At 32.2% G+C, this 20,170-nt stretch overlaps 1 protein-coding gene across 1 annotated transcript in view; it reads left to right on the forward strand.

Moving 5' to 3' along the window:
• Window positions 1-20,170, forward strand: part of LOC111617743 (multidrug resistance-associated protein 4-like) — an 81,877-nt gene that overhangs the window by 23,913 nt on the left and 37,794 nt on the right. The window contains exons 4-11 of the mRNA XM_023359032.1: window positions 6,848-6,973; window positions 7,234-7,483; window positions 8,775-8,888; window positions 13,571-13,657; window positions 16,976-17,167; window positions 17,491-17,585; window positions 18,530-18,616; window positions 18,680-18,770. Coding sequence (XP_023214800.1) covers window positions 6,848-6,973; window positions 7,234-7,483; window positions 8,775-8,888; window positions 13,571-13,657; window positions 16,976-17,167; window positions 17,491-17,585; window positions 18,530-18,616; window positions 18,680-18,770 — 1,042 coding nt within the window. The remainder of the gene's footprint in view (window positions 1-6,847; window positions 6,974-7,233; window positions 7,484-8,774; window positions 8,889-13,570; window positions 13,658-16,975; window positions 17,168-17,490; window positions 17,586-18,529; window positions 18,617-18,679; window positions 18,771-20,170) is intronic.

Below are 20,170 nucleotides of genomic sequence, written 5' to 3' on the forward strand. Positions count from 1 at the left end.
AAACCGAGAAGGCGGTTACGTCATGCTGTCGAGCGAGCGGTCCCGTACGTGATCAGACGGATTCATAATGTCGATTCGAGAGACAACATTGGAAGTGACTCAGATACACTTAACAATTAACAAGGGTTCATTTAAAAACATATTGGATAAAGTGTTGTCACGGAGAGAGAGAGTTCACATACGATTCGCGGAGTGATAAATATCTGGAGTTTGGTTGATTCTTGAATAGCTGATAATTGATAATCAAGTTCTTGACTTAATCCAAAGTTCTAGCGACGACGTTCTTTCAAGTTTCTTTGGCACTTAATAAATCCTGTTGCAAATAATCCAAATAGGAGGCACAAAAACACAAAAGTCCGGTTGCTATCTGACGACTTCTATCCAGAGGAAAGAAAAGAGTCAGTCGCCGCGACTGACTTTTTTCGGCCGTCTCTGATGATATTCACGAGCGATTTCGGCCGTGCTGAAGTTAATAGTTCACGAGAAAGCGTCATGTTGCTTTCGAAAAAATGTAACGGGAGACTTTCTCAGGTAGATAAGAACAACAATTGTTGCGTAATTCGCGAAATGTTATTGTTAAAGACTATTGCTAATATAAGAATTTCTGCTATCTTACAATTTGTTGTAAAGATCGGAGATTATAATAATGACTTCCGTAACATCTCATCACGCATAGGTTTTTGCAAAATAAAAACAAATATTTGATAAAAATTCTTATTTATTACAATGAAGTAAGTATACTCTTTTCTTACAACTAATCAAAAAATTGTTTCTGATATTTATACACAATATTAGTACACTCTTTTTTCTTATGACACCTTTTCTTCTTTTCTTTGATACTTCTCCGAACTTATTTCCGACTTCCTTCTCTGGTTCCTCGATTGAGCATCCAACAGTAGTCAGATAACATATTGACATCTCATTTTCCTGAATAACGTCTCTCGATATCACGGACATCTGGTGAAATCTTTCACCCCGTTCTTTACTGTAGGCTTCCAAGTTTTCGGGAAAATAGTCAATATGGGAGTGTAAGAAATGAACTTTTAAGCTCATTTTGCACCCGTGAGCTTCATATACTGCCAGCATGTGTTGTATAATGATTTTTTAGTCAGGGTTTTTAGTATTCCCCCAAAAACTTGTGCACTACATTCTTGACAGCACCCCATGCTTCTTTTTCCTTTTCTCCCATAGTTTCCAAAAAGAGTTAATCAGATAAAAGTTTTTTTATGTTGAGACCAGTGAAAACTCTTTCTTTTAACTTGGTTCAGACAGTTTCGGGCACTTGGAACACAGATATCTGAAACAATCTTTATCTCTTGGCAGTAATTTGACAAACTGCTTTATGAGCCCCAATTCAATATGAAGAGGTGATAATAACACTTTTTCTGGGGAAACCAATGTCGTTTTGATGACGTTTTTCTCGCCGTGGATTAAACTGCCTTGTGCTGGCCAGTCAGTTTTTGTCCGGTGCAACTCTCTTGCACTACTATACCATAAACAAAGAAAGCAAAAATATTTTGTATAACTCCCTGCTGACCCAACAACATGGGTAGTATTTTAAAATCTCCACAAACCATCTATTGATGCTCTTGATATTTGATTTTCTCAAGAATTGTAGCCAAATCAGTATAGACTTTTTCCCCATATGAACTAAGTGTCCCATAGAAAGAGATGCAAATACATTTCCATTATGCAGAAAGACTGCTTCGAGGATAGTTTTAGATGAATTAATGAATACGCGCCATTCTGGTGAATCATATTGTATTTCAACGCACTTCATGAGCCTATGAATATCATTACAATAAACCAGATTTCCCTCTTCAGAGAAAAACTAAGTAAATTTTTTCTCTCGATGCCTGCACCACGAAAATGAGGACCCAGATGATAGTAGGTTTTTTATTTTTAGCCTCGATCCTAGCAATTCGGCAGCATCTTTTGAAAGACCTAAGTCTCTTACTAGGCTGTTGAGCTCACTCTTAGAAAAAAGTTGAGGTCCTTTGTCAACAGATAAATCTGAGCTAGATTCATCCTGGGAAGCTAATGTGTCTGAATCTTTTGACTCACTCAGGATGTCATCCATTAGAAGGTGACTGTGAAACTGGTATTTCATAACTATGGGACACTGGACGAATAGCTGAGTCGAGGTTATGGTAAAATATATATTTTTAATTTTTTGTATTAAATTCTTTAACATCTACCGAACAGAAGTAGCAGTCGGTTGTGTGATTTTTCTGTTCACGCCATATCATAGGAATGAGGTTTTCTTACCCTTAAACCACAAACGAAGATCTTCCTCGCATCTTCTGCACATCTTATGTGGAGCCCATGCTTTGTCTTGATCTCCAAGTTTCAATTTGAAATATGCAAAATAATAGCCTCATCAGTGGACACTGACGATACTAATAAATGAAATATATTTGGAAAGAAAATAAAGTGAGAAATAGTAAATAACTTTCTACTCCATCTCTGTTTTTAATTCTATCGAAATCGGATTTAAAAGAGTGAATTTCACTTGTATTTCTTAAAGAATAATTTTTTGGAATTTATTAGTTTTAATATTAGTAGCTCATTTCGAAAATATTTCATTTCCATAAAGTCTTAGTTTATTTCTGATAACTTTAATATTTGGCGAGTAACCAGCATTAATGCGTATGTTTGAATTTCTCAATTTACTAATATTTTATATATTTTTTCGATTTAAACATAAAGTTAAACAATTCACAAATAACTAGTCTTTTTGAATAAGGTTTAAATATCGCAATTCGATAAGTATGGTTGATATTCATATCCGTAACCTAAAGGTTATCACTAAATAATTTTAAAACCTTGCATAGAAAATCATTTATTTTTCGTCATTCTCTAAACTTGAAATTACGAAGTTATTTCTTTTTTTTATTGTTTTGTTTCATAAACTTTTCATGTAAATAATTACATACTGCATTTATTTTTGTTTGATTTGTTAATTCTAACTTTACATTTCCCTTTATCACTTTTGAGTAAAGTGAGTCCAGATTCAAGATCTACAATAGCAGTGCCTATATTTTGAATCCAGACATGAATTTAGTGGCGTAGCTGGGTGGGGGAAGGGTTGGCCCGCCCCGTCCGTGGAAAAAAAAATAAAAACTTAAAGAAATTATCAGAATGTTTTTGAACGTTAAATCACTTAAGCTTGAAACCATTTTAACAAAGATATCTATATTAAATAATTTAATTTTACAAAATGTCTTGCGAATCTTATGGTTGCACTAAATTTATTTCTGACAATTTCCTTATCAGTTGCTTCGTGTGAGAGGAGTTTCAGCAAACTAAAATAAATTAAAAATTATTTGCGGGCAACAATGACCCAAATCAGACCTAACAATCTTGGCATATTAACAATAGAACATGAGTCAACACAATATAAATTTTGAAGATATAATTTCCGAGTTTGCCGTTGTTAAAGCTAGAAAAAAGAGCTTTTAAATGTTTGTACATAATATGTATACGACAGTATATTAATTATACTCTCATTCTTCTTTTGCCATAGCCAACTTTCACTTTCCTACATAAATGTGAAAGAATGATTAATAAACTGTACTATTATCATCATAATATTGTAACTTGATAATTAATTGATCTTATTTGTATTAATTAAATAAAATCATACTTTACGTTTATTGGATTTTTATTAATTTTAACAGTTTTTATTCTTTGGGGTGACACCACGATATCTGTACCGGGTGTCACCCATTCTAGCTATGCCATTGCCTGCATTCTATCTAATTGTTCTAAAAGTACTTGTAATATATCATTTGAAGAGGCTTACAGATTTAACATAACTTTAATTTTTTTTCCTGAACGTTAAGCTCTTTTTCGGCATTTATATAAGACAAGATCAATTTTTCCGTTGACTCACCTGTAACATTTTCCTGGCATCCAGTTCGTTTCTGAAGACCTGACAATAAAATATTAAAACTTACAGTATTTTTGTAAGTTTTAATATTTTGTTGCCAGCTCTTTTAAAATCAACGTAATTTTATTAAATATTTGTAAATATACATTTCTAGAACATCATTGTAGTAAAACTGCTGAAGAGGGGCCAATTTGTCCGAAACACGTATTATTATGTGTACAGGAAAAGCTACTACAGGTGAAAATATAAAGATTTTTTGATTTTCTGATTAAAAGCTCCTCCTTGTGTTAATAGCCAATACACCTGTGTAATAGACCTGTTAATCCGGCAAGTCCATGTTGACAATTTTAGAATAAACTAGGTGTTAAAAACATTAAGGCAAGTAAATATACATAAGCATATTCTTTTAAATACATGCATCTAGTCAGACATAGACTCAACTGCAAAAAGTGTGGTCTGCTGTTACTTTTATGTAGGTTTATTTTCAGTTAATGTTTAACCATCCCTAAAGTAGATCATCTAAGAAAGGATATATAAAGAAAGGGAAGGGTGCAAAAGTAGGTATACAGTTGAGAATCGGAAAAATACAATTGTTTGATGTTTGTTATTATTGTTTTTATCCGTTATTAGTTTTTATTCCTTATTTGTAATTTAATTTGTTCGTAAAAGTAAATGTTGATTTTTCTGTGTTTCTCCCTGCATGCTTTTTTCATAACAACAACTGCACACCTAATTTTGCACTTCTCGTATTATAACCTTCGTTATTATCCACAAGTTAGTGATTGTAAGTATTAAGTATTGAATGGTTGGCAGATCATTTTTAGAAGTTATGACTGAGTCACCCCGTGGTGCGCTAACTTTTTACACAAAATAAAAGTATGTTTAGATATGATACTGAGCCTATATTTCAAAAAGGCACAGAACTTCGTGCTTTATATTATCAATTTTCTTCGTTAATTTTGTTCGATAAATTTGTTTTCGAAGAATTTCTTCATATTTGAATATCATTTTTTGTGGATTGATTTTTTTTTCAATTTTATGTCAGGTGTTGAAATTCCGTTTTATTGTTTCCATCATTTATCGTTTAATAAATTACAAAACTTCGATATCTACAACAAAATATCTGGATAACTACATACAATGTAAGAATACATTCACATAAAGTTAGCAACAGATCACTCCTCAATTTATAAAATAAACTCAAAATTTTCATTTACAGCTCTGTTTTGTATTACTTCATTTTTTATAATCTGATTCTTTACTTACTTGTTTTCGCTGTTTGGCATCGATTTTTATTATTCTAACACTTGTCATAACCTGCATGTCGAGATTCTTTTACTCATGTACAAAATATAAGAATCGAAAGTATAAGGTAATATAAAGTAATTAATCACAGCAAACAGAGGAAACGCTTTTGTTTCTACCTTTTGCTCAAAGCATTTGCTTTAACTTTTGTCCTATGCTTATTTGCATTTTCTTCGTTTTCATTCATGTGGGCCATTATAAAATATATTATTATTGTAAACATATATTTATTTGATATTGGCATTTTGTCCCTTGCATAATATGGACATTGCTGAAATAAGCTACTCCTATGAATTCTCCTGTAAATCATTATTCTGAGGATGATTGTATGATGCCAGCATATTTTCTTTCCAGGGAGTCAAGTGCCCAGTATAAAATATGTACTGTATCAGATTTAAAAGAAAAGTTAGAAAAATAATAACTTTTTTTAAATTTCATAAATTAATTCTTAAAAACGTTCAGATGTATCATGCAATGAATGGAGAACTAAATGTTAAAAACAATATTTATATGAAGAGAATGATACCATCTATTTATTATAACTTAACTCACTTTTATCCAAAAAGAGAGTCTTTGTTTACAATGTCATAAAACAATTAGCAGTTTATTAACATTACCAGCAGGTGTACAGCGGGATCAACATATTTTCGGCTAGAAACATAATTAATATTTTTGACATTGACCTTGACATGTCACAAGTCTCTTTAATCACAAACAATTACCGTATTACAGGGTAAATCTAAAAACATTGTATAGCAGGTTAAAAGTTGATATGTATGTTATTATTTTTAGATGAATGTATAGAAAATAAATACAGATAAGGCATGTTCATCAGTTCATGAATACTTTAATAAATATAATTGAATGGTGAATATATTTTTTTGCTTTCAATAATCTTACTAATGTATAATAAATTACTTCAATCTGTGAGACTCAATGTGACTATTACGTTCATCGAAAGGAATAAACTTAAGCAGATATACGCTACGCTATATATTCATAAATTTTCTTTTTTCATTCACTTCTTTGGATGTATAATGTCTAAGAACATCGAAGTTTGCAGGAAAATGGGAGGGTGACATTTCACACAATTTCATTATTTTCTTACGTTTTACAAAGTAAATGAAAATGTACAAACCAAATTTTATTTTCATGCATTCAATATCCACATTCTCTCATATTACGTATTTATTATTATTTAGGATCACACTTTTATAAAAATAAACTTGTAGATCAACAATAAAAATAGTTATTGAACTTATTGGTACAAACTTATTTTACAGACAGCATGATTATAAATCAGTGTTAAATAAATCTGCTAAGCTAGTTCAAAAAGCACTTGGTTATCAGTGAATATCCGCAGGAACTGTAGGCTTTGACACACTAAAACGAACACTAAAACAAAATTGTTTACTTCACTTCTTCCATAATTATTTTGCACCAACAGACACACTTCTACAACAAATGATTTAAAAATCTTACTAAATGTTCACAAAATGTTCAATAAGCAAAAAAGTAAATTAAGTAACTGGAATAAAAGAAAATAGTAACTATCATAAAATTAATTAATAAACATTTAGGAAGTAATTTTATATAGGCCTCTTTTTCCAAGACTAAATATTTAAATTTAAAACAACTCTATAATAATAGATTACAAGCAGCTATATTGGGAGATAAAAGATTGAACCTGTTGAACGAGATGATTGCTGATATGAGATTAATTAAAATGTGCACCTGGGAATTGCCATATGCCGCATTAGTTGAGAAAATCAGAGAGTAAGTAGCAATAAATACAGTAAAATCTGTGTAAAACAGTACACGAATCTAACAAAAACCTGTCTAAACTTAATTTTGCTTAAGACAAAACATTTTTCAATGTTAAATAAACTGATGAAGATAAAAAAATCATCAATTCAATAGAAAAAATATTGGTGTCATTCTGGTTTACACAGACTTTACTGTATTTTTACCATTGCTATTTTGTTTTAATAATTACAGTACTTTCAAATTTCTAAGTCGATTTATTGAACTTGCAGGAAAGAAGTGAAAAAAGTTCGATATTTTTCATATGCCAGAGGAATATGCGCAACAATGTCATATCCTATATCAAAATTATACACTTCTCTCACATATCTTGCGTTTTTTTTTAATGGAGGTCAATTAAATGCCCAAATTGTATTTATCACTATGACTGTTTCCATGTATATATTACTTAGCACTACCACTATATTTTCACAAGCATTAAATTTTGCTGCAGAAGTTTTGGTTTCGTTGAAGAGAATTCAGGTAATGAACTATTTCAAAAATTATTGATTTGAAAATTTATTACAACAATATTTAATTTAAAAATTACTCGAATTTATTAATATTTAATTAAAAAATTAAATATAATTTATAACAATTTTTACGAATTCATTTTTTTCATCCTTTGTTTGTTTTGTCATGGACAAAAAATTACTTTTTTTGTTATTACTGTATACTCATCGTGAGTTTTGCTATACCCGTGTTCGGGATGAACAACTGGATACAGGCAAGGCTTTACATTTCAGAATATCCTTTCTAAACTTTCTGTCGTTTTCTAACCTGACTGAATTTTGGGTTTTTTAGGGCTTTAAACTGTTCAAGGCAAAATAGTTATTTTGCCTTGAACAGATGTAGTGTTGAGCTTTTAAGATACAGGTGTAGTGTAATTTTAATCGAAAGATTTTATGGTTCAGATGCCACACATTGAATTAATTATTTTCAAAAAGTAAAAGAATCGATTCTCTGTAATTAACCCCATTTTTTCTGTGGGCTTGCTTAAAGTCCAAGGTTTATATTGGTGGTGTACCAAACTTGATGACAACATATCTCGAACAGTGATGAACATTCCTGTGGACATGTTACGTTCAGCCGTAGAGAACACGGTGTTTAGGATGCAATGTGTTATCCAGCAGGACAATGGTCACAATGAAGGAGGAAGAAGATTATTTTCTGATTAATTAAACTTTCATTGTTGCATTAAAATCTCTGTCTGATTATTCATTCGTGTGTTTGTTAATTGCAGCTGGGTTTTATGCAAATTCTTAGCTGTTTCGCTACAACAGAGCCAAATCCACCCGTACCGTCGAATTTAGGTACTACTTTTTTCCTTCGCGGAATCCCTTTTCCATGTAGTCCTTAGTCACTATTTCAAATTTGGCAACAGTCCGAATGTTAGATTCCTCTACAGATGTCTCTGAGTACCGTCAGTTTAAAATAACACCCTGCATTTTAATGAGTGATTCAATATCATGGCTTCGTAAACAGACATTCCATACAACTTCTGTTTTCCTGGGCAGATTAGCACCTATATTAATAAATCACTGTTTCTGACATAATACAAACTAATGCAATGTAAAATAATATATAAATTTTCATCTGCCACCAGAAGAAGTTTTAAATTCAATTAGTCTTACGACGCTCTTTATGAGATATAAAATAAAACGATATGGACAACTTCATCCTGATGTCAAAAACTACCATTTTGCCTAATTTTTTTAAAACATGAGGTCTTAGATGTGATACATTAAGTAAGATTTTTCGTATTTTAATTCAGGATTTTCTCCTACTTCAAGAAAAAGAAGAGAAAACTCTCAAAGTTGTAGAAGAGAACGAAAATTTAACTGAATATGGAATATGGATGAATGATGTCACAGCTACATGGAAAAAAGTAAGACATAATTTAAATTCAATTAGTATCGGTTCTAAATTGAAAGACAGCTGTTTTAGTTTATATAATTATACTAGTTTTTAATTGCTTCATTACTACATCATTGTTTGTTATATAGAGTATAGAAGAGTATAAAAAATTTAAAGTGAAAGTGATCTCACTGCAACTGAATTTAAGGAAACATTTTACTCATAACGTCATATGCAAAGCATATCTTTCAAAATAACAGTTCAGATCAGTAAAAACGCATAAAATCATAAGATTTTTTTCGTGCCTTTTTCTCAAGAAAACGCAACATAACAAGCAAAGATGATAAAAATCTCGTTGTATAAACTATGCGCATCAGTACATTTGAATGGAACAGAAATTGCTCCAAGCTAGAGCAAAGAATATAAAAATGATATTTTTGTAAAGATAAATATTTTTTAAATTGGTCCTATATCGAACAACTAATCAAGCTAATTACATGCAAAGCTCGCAATTACCTAGTTTATGTAATTTTCCTAATGAGAGGATACACGAATAGGAAGATGACATCTGTGGAAGTCCAGAACTTTTCAGCTTACAGACAAGTCACTTAGTGCAAAGCTTATCAACTAAACCTTTGTGAGTGAAAAACTGGTACAAAGTTAATTATTTCAAACTTTTCAGTCTTAAAAAATCGATGCTAAAAAAGTGTTGCAATGGAGTCTTTCAGATTTCATGCACCAACAAGACATTCTGTATTTTTATCCGACAATGCTCGATTATTGACTGCATTTTTATCTCTATCTTTAACTTCATTTACTCCGGATACCGACAGAGCATAATCAGGTTATATACAGAGATATATCAAAGCACGTGCTTTGTTATTATGTATGTATTATACATAATAACAGAGAGATAACATGCAAACAGTATGACAATACAGAAAAAGTATGAACAGATGGTGAGATGACCGATACGAATCAACAGATATGATACATAACTTAAGAGTAGAATAACATGTACAGTAGTATAAAATAGACAATACTAACAGTAATAATAAACATTACACAGATATATGTTGTAGCAGAACAAATGTACAATAATGTGCAGGGAGCAAATGAAGATAGTGCCCGATAACAGACTTTACCAACTTAATAAATGACGGAGCATATGTTATACTTATGAATCAATTTTTAGAATGATTTGTAAGTGTCACTGTCCTTTAAGAAGGACATGAAGTTTACAAGACCAATTAATACCCCTGTGGCTAAGAGCAAGGGCAAGTTCATGCCTAGCATCCTCGGTCATTGGACGCATGTATACAAGCGTCCAATGACCGAGCTGAGTGCTCAATCCCATCATGGCAATTACATGAGTGCTCAATCCAATCACGGCAATTCCAGATGGTACAGATGTCCGTTGCAGATTTACCAAACCTCTGTAAGTAGGCCTGGAATCTCCCTTGCCCAGTGAAGAATAGGGTGGTTTCAAAGTCTGGACTAACCCAGTGGTAAAAAAGGTGGTCATGAGTAGATGAAAAAACAGTTCCTGGCAAAGCCATTGTAGCTATCCTATCTCTGCTGCCAGAGATTCAAGCTGTAGTTCCAACGTTGGAGCTTGAGAAAAAAAGCAGATAGCACTGAATACTTGAAAGGGCCAGAAGCAGTTGCGGAGCAAGACCTTCATTTGACGTGGGCAAGGTACTTTTCGCGAGGCCCTCTGGTGGCGCAAGAAGACTGATTCTATAAAATAAAAAGCAGTTGAAACTGTCAAATTTTTATTCATAAAAATGCAAATTATATTCTTTGACTAACACTAAAAAAATAAAAATAAAAAAAATTAAAGAAACAGAAATTTCTTGCTTTTAGCCTTACTTAACTCCTTAAATAATAACGGCCGGATGGCCGAGCGGTAAAGGTGGCAGCCTACCGCTTTGGGGTACCTGGGCTCGAATCCGAACGGGTCGAAAAATCCCCAGGAATTTTTCGGGGGTGGTCCGTTCGGATATGTCGGGCCCCATCTTTCACCACCCTGCAGCCCCATTATGGGCCTGGCCTAACCCATAATGAGCTTGCAAAAAGAGGCCNCAGAAATTTCTTGCTTTTAGCCTTACTTAACTCCTTAAATAATAACGGCCGGATGGCCGAGCGGTAAAGGTGGCAGCCTACCGCTTTGGGGGACCCGGGCTCGAATCCGAACGGGTCGAAAAATCCCCAGGAATTTTTCGGGGGTGGTCCGTTCGGATATGTCGGGCCCCATCCCTCACCACCCGGCAGACCCATTATGGGCCTGGCCTAACCCATAATGAGCTTGCAAAAAGAGGCCCTCTTAGTGCCCACAAGGTGGAAAGAGTTAAAAAAACTCCTTAATAATTGTATCGTAATTTAGCTTAGATATGCTTCAATAGATAAAACTGCCAAAGCTGAAAGTCTTTCCAGGCCCATTGTATTTCTTAAATAATTCTTTATTAGTTTTAATTTTGAAAAGCTTCTTACAGCGTAGGCAGTACTTACCGGTATTGTTAACAAAATTCGAATGACAATGGAAATATTTGGGTAAATTTCTTTCAAGTTATTTTCTGTTATGTATTGGAGCAGCTGTTTCACACTTTTAATGAAGTTGGGTAAATTTGGGATCATTGTTTGTAATTCTTCATATAATTCGAAAGGTTAAAAGTCACTGCTCTCACCCACTCGCAGGACTGAGCATAAATCTTGAGTTTTTAAATACAGTAGAGCGTCGATTTTCCGAAAGTCAATCATCCGAAAGAATTCCAGTCGGCAAATTTAAATTTTCGCCAGTGCTGTGGCACTTCAATGTTTGTCTATGTCTTGGGCTACTCAAAAATTTTACGTTTTTCATACTAAATTAACATCTGAAGTATAATTTTTTATTGTTTTTATATTTTTCAATATATTTATTTTGTTTGTAAAGAATAAAAAAATAATTTTTTACGATACAATAGTCTTTGTTAGGCTTAACATCGACGAAAATTCAACGCGAACCGACACGCAACGGACAAAAATTTCAACATAGGATACGTTAAACTATTTTTTCGTACATAAATCGGTTATCCGAAATATCAGTTATACGAACAACCCCAGTCCCCAATTGATTCGGAAAATCGACGCTCTACTGTATTTGCTCTTTTGGAATATTTTTTAACTCTCGCTTAGATCACAGAGAAAACCAAAATTTTCAAAATGTCGATTTAAAGACATAAATCTCGAATCCATATTGCTTAATATAGAACCAATCGTGGTGTTAAATAAGTCTATTAAGTTACCAGAATTCCTAGTGCCGTCGTCTGTCTTGAGAGATTCTCTGTGACCTCTTAATGCCAGATTATGAGAGAATAAGAAATTAATGATAGCAATTAATCTCTCAAACAAATTGTGCTAATGTTTTTGAGATTCACGAATTAGCCTTTCGTTTTCTTGGTCTCTTATGCCAATATATTTATCGTTTTATGACGAGTAAAATTTTTCGTTGCGTTCACAGCTTTTTTAAGTAATGCGTAAACCTTCGAGGCGCGAGGCCCCTCGGAATGCGAGGCCGTAGGCGGTGGCCCACGTCGCCCACGCCTTACGCCGCCTCTGGACAAAAGTACTGATTGTTGCAGCCTCCCTGGCAAGTAGGTCTGCACGTTCATTACCTAGGACACCCTGATGACCTCTCACCCATTTGAGGGAATAGGAGTTCTGAGCTCAAGGTATATGGTTTAGAATCTTTCTAACCAGAGGGTGAAGATTGTTGGGATTCGTAAGGTTATTCACTGCTGAAGCACTATCAGTGCAAATTGTAACTCTACTTCCAGTAATATTGGCTTCACACCATCACACCATTGAAAAGCCATGCAAATGGCACAGAGTTCTGCCTGTAATATAGAGCAGTTAGGATGAAGAGTGCCAGAATTCTGATATATTTCCTCCTCATTGGCAAAAATGACGAAGGCCGAGCCCGTGCCCGTGCATTCTTTGATCCACCTGTGAAGATTGTATAATCAGCAGCAACTGTAAAGGATGTGTCAAACCCACATCTCACTTCTGGATGAGGGAGGTTGGTAAACGGTATATCTGTCTCATAGGTGCCTTCATCATAGGAGGTAGACTTCATAATGATGTCGTGGCTTTCCTAATATGATAAGTACAAGCAATGTGCCTCAAATGAAGATCCAGAGGTGTTCTCCTACTGATGACCTGAAGAGAATAATTCGAGGAAGTAGAATACACTCTTGTGAGCCTGAGAAGGGCCCTACGCTGAGCAGATTGAAGAGGGCGGTAGTTGTGACTGAGAAAGACACTGCTTTCCCAGACAGCCACAGCATATGAGATAATGGAAATGAAGACCGCATTGTAAATACAGTTTGAGGCAGCATAATTAAGCCCCCGGTGATTTTTTAGCAATCCTTTGTAAGTTATTAAATATAAGAGTGGTTTTATCAGTAATGTGGTAGATTTGGAGATTCCAAGACAGTTTATGCTCCAAGACAACACCAAAAAACCTCAAGTAAGAGACAAACATAGCATACCTTTAATATACATTAACAAATAACGCCACACTAATTTTAAAGTTTAGAAAATATCAGCTTTATTATTAAATAATATGGTATTTACGTTATGATAAATTAATTTATGATATGTTATTTTTAATTTATGACGTATACGATTACTATTTTACAATATAGTTACTTTATCTGTTTAATTTTTTAAAAGGAAACCCACCCAACACTGAATAATATAACTGTAAACGTACAACCCGGAGAATTATTAACTGTTATAGGTCCTGTTGGATCAGGAAAGGTGAATATCTTATTAAATAGTTGTTATATATTTTATAGGCTTTTTGATATAAAGATTGTTTATAAATAATTAATATTTTAAAAATTTAACCATTTATCCATTAGTATTTAAATTCGTTTTATTAAATTATTACAGGTAACTCCCGTATAACACGGTAGTTACGTTCCAAAAAATTGCCGTGTTATGCGAAACAAAGAACTAGTACGAAAAAAAGGGTTAGATTTCAAAAATTAAAAAACATGCTACTATATTTTCATAATTGAGATAAATATCTTTATTAAAATTTTCTTAAGTGATACATATTAATATAAATTAAACAATGTTTCTTCGTCATCACTAAAAGCACTATTAACCGAGAGCGTTTTATTTTTGGCAAGTTAACGTTATCCTCTGAGCATTTTTCTGCATTATTTTCAGATCCATGCTTTACCTTTTGCAAAAAGTGTATGTAATTTTAGATTGCTTGCTTCTAGTTAAAAGATCTTTATAAATTTTCTTATATGGTGCTAAGCAATTATGGAATAAGGGAAAAACATTCGGCAACATCAGAAGCAGAAGCGTTGCGATCTGGCAACATTGAAACAAGTTTCGAGAAGGACCACGTGTATCGACAGAAGGCGAGAAGAGAAAATTTACATACTTAAGTACTAATAGTTCACGAAAATAATAATTTTCGTGAACTATTATTACTTAAGTATGTAAAAATTTATTACATTTCCTGTTGTACGAGGGTTTTACCCAATTCTCGAACCGTGTCAGAGTGAATCCGTGCTATAAAAGTACCGTGTTATACGGGGGATGGTACCAATTCTCGAACCGTGTTAGAGTGAATCCGTGCTATAGAAGTGCCGTGTTATACGGGGGTTACCTGTATATTTAATTGTTATGGTTAAATAATTTTATATGTTTTTGATATGTTACACTAGAAATTAGTTGCATGATGTAGAAAGAGATTCTTTTATTATTTATTCTGTGCAATAATGCACACAATAAATAATACAATAATCTGTTTTCGAATCTCACTTTGTTCCATTACTTTGTTTAAATAAACTGAATTTTAACCAAGACATATTTCACCTATAACTGGATGTAGGCACATTTATATTTACATTCTGTATAATTTCTTCATGTAACTTATCTATAGATCAGGAGTGTCCATCCTTTTTGTTTCTCTGAACAACATTGGAAGAAGTCATGGAGTTTTGGGCCACAAGTATATTATATATACTTGTATCCCAAGTATATTTTGGCACAATGCTTAAATATATATATTATAACATGTCTAGATTATAGTAATAAGTATTAAAACTTTATTACGAGAAAGGATATTTTAAAAGATTACTTCTACAAACACTTTCAATTTTTTAGGCACACAAGAAAACGGGTTGCACCAACCATAGAGATGCGAACTCTTTACCTACCGCATGGCGATCCTTTTACTTTCAATTTTTACTTACAAATAGATAAATTCATTTATTATAGAAGAGACAAACAAAAATTTATTTGGAAAACACAAATACTTGTTTTATTTGGCTCTCTAGTTAATAAAAAAAACGACGAAAAACACCATCTTAAAGTGCATTTTTATTCAACTAATATATTTATAAATAATATGTAGTCCATGCGACAAATGATATTTTTTACGCCAAAGTAATAAAAGGATAGCCAAATTTGGCGCAAAGTAGCAAAATCTTGCAACGCTGGAAAGAATAATAAATGGAGCTGGAGTTGGGACTCAAAGGATTATAGATCCAAAAGCTGGGAAAACTGCGAAAGTACGAAAGATAAAGAAGTGAGAAAAATTGGAAAATTAAGAGTCAATATTTGCATAATAGAAGATCTATTTAACAAATTCTCACTACATTTTATCTTTTGGCCGAATTTGAGTCTACTATACTCCTTTGAGTCACAAGTCCTTCCTCATTCTCACATTTCCAAGTATCTGAAAATATTTCCTTTAAAATATTTCCTTTCCACTCAAGAATAAAATATGTTTAAAGATTTGCGGTTTTGTTAGACTTTTTTTGAGTTTCTCTCGTTGAAATAAATAAATAAATAAAATAAAATAATTTGTCGGTTTTGTATACACGTTTATTGGGCCGGATGCTGCACGCGAGCTGCAGGTTGGACACCCATGCTATAGATGATTCTAATGCGAAATTATTAAACAAATAATTTGTTATTACTTTATTCTCCATTTTGAGACTGTTATTTTAATTAAACTAGTAGCAGACACACGTATTATTTTTATTGATTACTTCTAAATAATGTATTTTAATAATACAGTAGAGCGTCGATTATCCGAAAGTCAATCATCCGAAAGAATTCCAGTCAGCAAATTTAAATTTTCGCCAGTGCTGTGGCGCTGCAATCTTTGGCTATGTGTTAGGCTACTCAAATATTTTACGTTTTTGATACTAAATTAACTTCTGAAGTATAATTTTTTATTTGTTTTTATATTTTTCAATACAGTATATTTATTTTGTTCGTATAAAATAAAAAAATAATTTTTAACGATAAAATAGTCTTCGTTAGGCTTAACATCGACGAAAATTCAACGCGAAGCGACACGCAACGGAGAAAAATGTCAAGATGGGATAAATTAATATATTTTTTCGTGCACAATCGGTTATCCGAAACATTGATCTTTTAACAACCCCAGCTCCAATTGATTCGGATAATCGACGCTCTACCGTAATTGATTTTAGTTATATTCACATTGTTTTTAATTAGACCAGTAAGTTATATCTATCAACATAAAAGTTCTGAAATTAAATGGTATTTGCTAAAAAATTTTAAATCTTATATGGAGATATCCGAAAAAAAAATTTGATTTTATCAACTTATTTATAACAGTTCAATTATTAGTTCAAACTGTTCTTAAACTGTCGCGTGACGAAATGTATGAATATTTTACTTTTGTCAGATCGAATGCAATGAATCTAAAAAACTTAAACAAAATATGTTAAGTTATAAAAAGAAATCAAAACTACAATTATTTTCTAAATGTTTGCATTTTGTTTACTATACGACTATTTCCCTGTCTCTGTGCGCAATTCAAAAAAGTGCTACATTCACCAATACTCTGCTTACGAATTAGTACTGTGTTAGAACTGCCTGGTTGTTAATTTTTCGCGAAAACTCATACCCCTCGGCGATTTGTCATCAGAATCAACTTGGTGTAAAGAAACGTTACGGAATCGGTATATTTTCGGTTTTCTGCTGTAATTTTGCAGAATTTTATGTTTATAAATATGTTTATATTATTTACACGTAATTTTTCAATATAATTAACAAACGATTAATTAATTTGATTAGACGTCTTTTTTAATGTCCATTTTGGGAGAGATTCCTGTTTCTTCTGGTAAAGTGATAATAAAAGGAAAGATCGCTTATGCTTCTCAAGAGGCTTGGGTATTCAACGAAACTATCAGAGAAAATATCTTGTTTGGAGAAGAATATCAAGAAGAGAAATACAGAAAAGTTTTGAATATAACTGCTCTAGAAAAGGTAATACACGGTTTTTATCTATATCTTTATTATACGTAAAAAAATACCTACAGTATATCGATTATTTTATAATTTTACATGTAGGCCTATTTCAAGACAAAATGCAAATTTTTATATGTTTTTACGGTGGACAATGGTATAAGTAGTAACGTGTCAACCAGTCTGAGCACATATTCAAAGCACATTTAATGACACCTGTAATTAATAAACACATTTTAACGCTTACATAAATATCTGTTGAAGTTAAGTTTAGTGTGAAAACAGTTTTCAGAGCATATTATATTAAACATAATTAACTTTAATTTCATATTTACGAATTATAGGATATAAGTGTGTTTCCAAAAGGAGATCTAACTATTGTGGGGGAAAGAGGAGTGATAATGAGCGGTGGGCAGAAGGCAAGAATTAATCTAGCAAGGTAAATTAACTCTTACTCTACTTGTATGTTTTTCTTAGTTTAAGTATAGTGCTTTCAACGTAAATAAAAAAAACATATATACCCTAATTATTATGCCTTTGTGTCTTATATCTTAATTTAAAATTTATCTTGTATACTAGTACAATATCAATTAACAGAATTTATGATACTGGATTCATGGATGTTCAGGTAAATTAAATAAACAATATTACTTCTGATCCGTAAGAGTAGGTTTCTGCATCCATAAATCCAGTATAATAAATCTTGTTAATTAATATTGCACTAGTATACAAGATAAATTTTAAAACATATATACCCTAATCATAAATACATTTTAATCAAATATCCTTATTGCTTATATATTATATATATACACTGTATATTGCTTTAAAATGTAATCAGTATATAGTGAAAAGAATCATATCTGAAAAATTAACGTACTTAGTGAGATTTTCTGAATTTTTAAAATGTTTCAGTTGTACTTTACAGTAAGTATTTTAATTTGATAATTGTAAATATTTTAAAATTCAAAATAAAACATAATTATGTTTGAAAAGCAGAATCTTTTCTGTAGTATCAGATAATATGTTTTACATTTTTATTTGATAAATCAGTGGTAGAAAAATTATGTTATAATTGTGATACAGATATACTTAAACTTTAGTTATTGTTAAAATTATGTCATGTTACAGATATTTTTCTTCGTTTCCCCACTATCAGCAAATGAGAAGTCAGTCATTAATTAACTTTTGTTAATTAAATGAGAAACAAGTTGTCAAACAGTTTCATACAGGTATAAAATCAAAGCTAATAAAAAGAAAAAAAATAACTAACTACAGAGACCATACCATTAAATTTAATGCAGATTCTTATGATTGAGCAATATCTTTTGTTTCTTGAAGTGAAATTCATTTACCGTGATGTTTAATTTCATGTATTTTTAGAGCATTATATCTGGATGCCGATATATTCCTCCTTGATGATCCACTAAGTGCTGTTGATGTTCCAGTGGCAAAACATATCTTCGAAAAGTAAGTATTTAACAATTATTAATTGTATACTTGAATACATTTTTACGTTTTTATTCATTTCAGATGCATAATGGAATATTTAAATAACAAGATTTGCATTTTAGTTACACACCAAGTACAATTTTTAAACTCTGCAAGTAAAATTTTAGTGTTAAATAAGGTAAGTAATGTAAATAAATATTATGAGGGGCTGGCCGGGGTTACGGAGTTCGAAAAAATCGTGTACCGCTTACTCGGCTGCTGAACGTGACAATAGACTTGGGATTATCTGAAAAAGATGGTTTTTCTACGAAAAAAATAGTGTGTGAGGGGACTTACAGTTATGAAGTAAAATAAAGGCGGAGATAGATGATCGCGTAATCACCCTTCTCCTCGTCAGATTCCCGACACCAGTTAATCTTATTTTAACTCGCATTAACACGCGTAACCACGGAATTGCGAGTATGAAGAAGGCAAATATTTAACGTAGGCATAAGTGTGGATATCTATCATTAAACAGGCCATATTTATATAATAGGACTAAAATATTTAATAAAACAAAAGTGTCAAAGAATATAGAAATAAAATAAATCACAAATTATACTTAAACCTAAATCACGATTAACTAAAGTAAACCTAACGATCTTATCTTAAATCTAACGCGTGAGCGAGAGTTTACATCGATCTGAATCGTTTNACACGCGTAACCACGGAATTGCGAGTATGAAGAAGGCAAATATTTAACGTAGGCATAAGTGTGGATATCTATCATTAAACAGGCCATATTTATATAATAGGACTAAAATATTTAATAAAACAAAAGTGTCAAAGAATATAGAAATAAAATAAATCACAAATTATACTTAAACCTAAATCACGATTAACTAAAGTAAACCTAACGATCTTATCTTAAATCTAACGCGTGAGCGAGAGTTTACATCGATCTGAATCGTTTATACTACCTTCACAATTCTTTCTAATAATGTTCATGTATGGGAAGAGAGTTTTCTTAACTATGGAAAATCTTCATTTTTCTTCTGTGATATTTTTGTATGGATCACTTCATTGAATATGTATGGCAAACTGCACTATATTATATGATGGCAGGCCTCGAATTGCAGGCGATCGTGTGCGCGCCCGCCTCGAATGGCGGGAAAAATCCTTTTTTATAGCGGCCTCCTCAGACGGCCAAGTATCGTGTGCAAAGGCTCATCTCGTGAATCGGCCGCAGGAAAGGGAAATCAACTTTTTTTTTTAAATAAAAGTACTCTTGACATCAATTCTGTTGAAAATTCGTTGAAAAGTTAAAAAGTTACAAAAATTAATTTCTATTAATTTTAAATTGTTCTCTCTCATTTTGTTAATAAATTGACTTCCTCCTAATTCTAGATGAGATCTAGAATTAGGAGGAAGGTAATTCTAGATCTAGAGGGCTGTTCAAAAAGTATCGGACCTTTGGTCGGCAAAAATACATTTATTGATTTTGAGGTACATAACCCTAATCCCCTTCAAAGTAGACTCATTGGTAGTGTATATGTTACCGCTAAAGCTCGAAACTCGTTAATCTGCAGATTA

This window comes from Centruroides sculpturatus, unplaced genomic scaffold (genome assembly GCF_000671375.1).
Source record: "Centruroides sculpturatus isolate CEXI.00-Female unplaced genomic scaffold, Cexi_2.0 scaffold1651, whole genome shotgun sequence".
NCBI lineage: Eukaryota > Metazoa > Arthropoda > Arachnida > Scorpiones > Buthidae > Centruroides > Centruroides sculpturatus.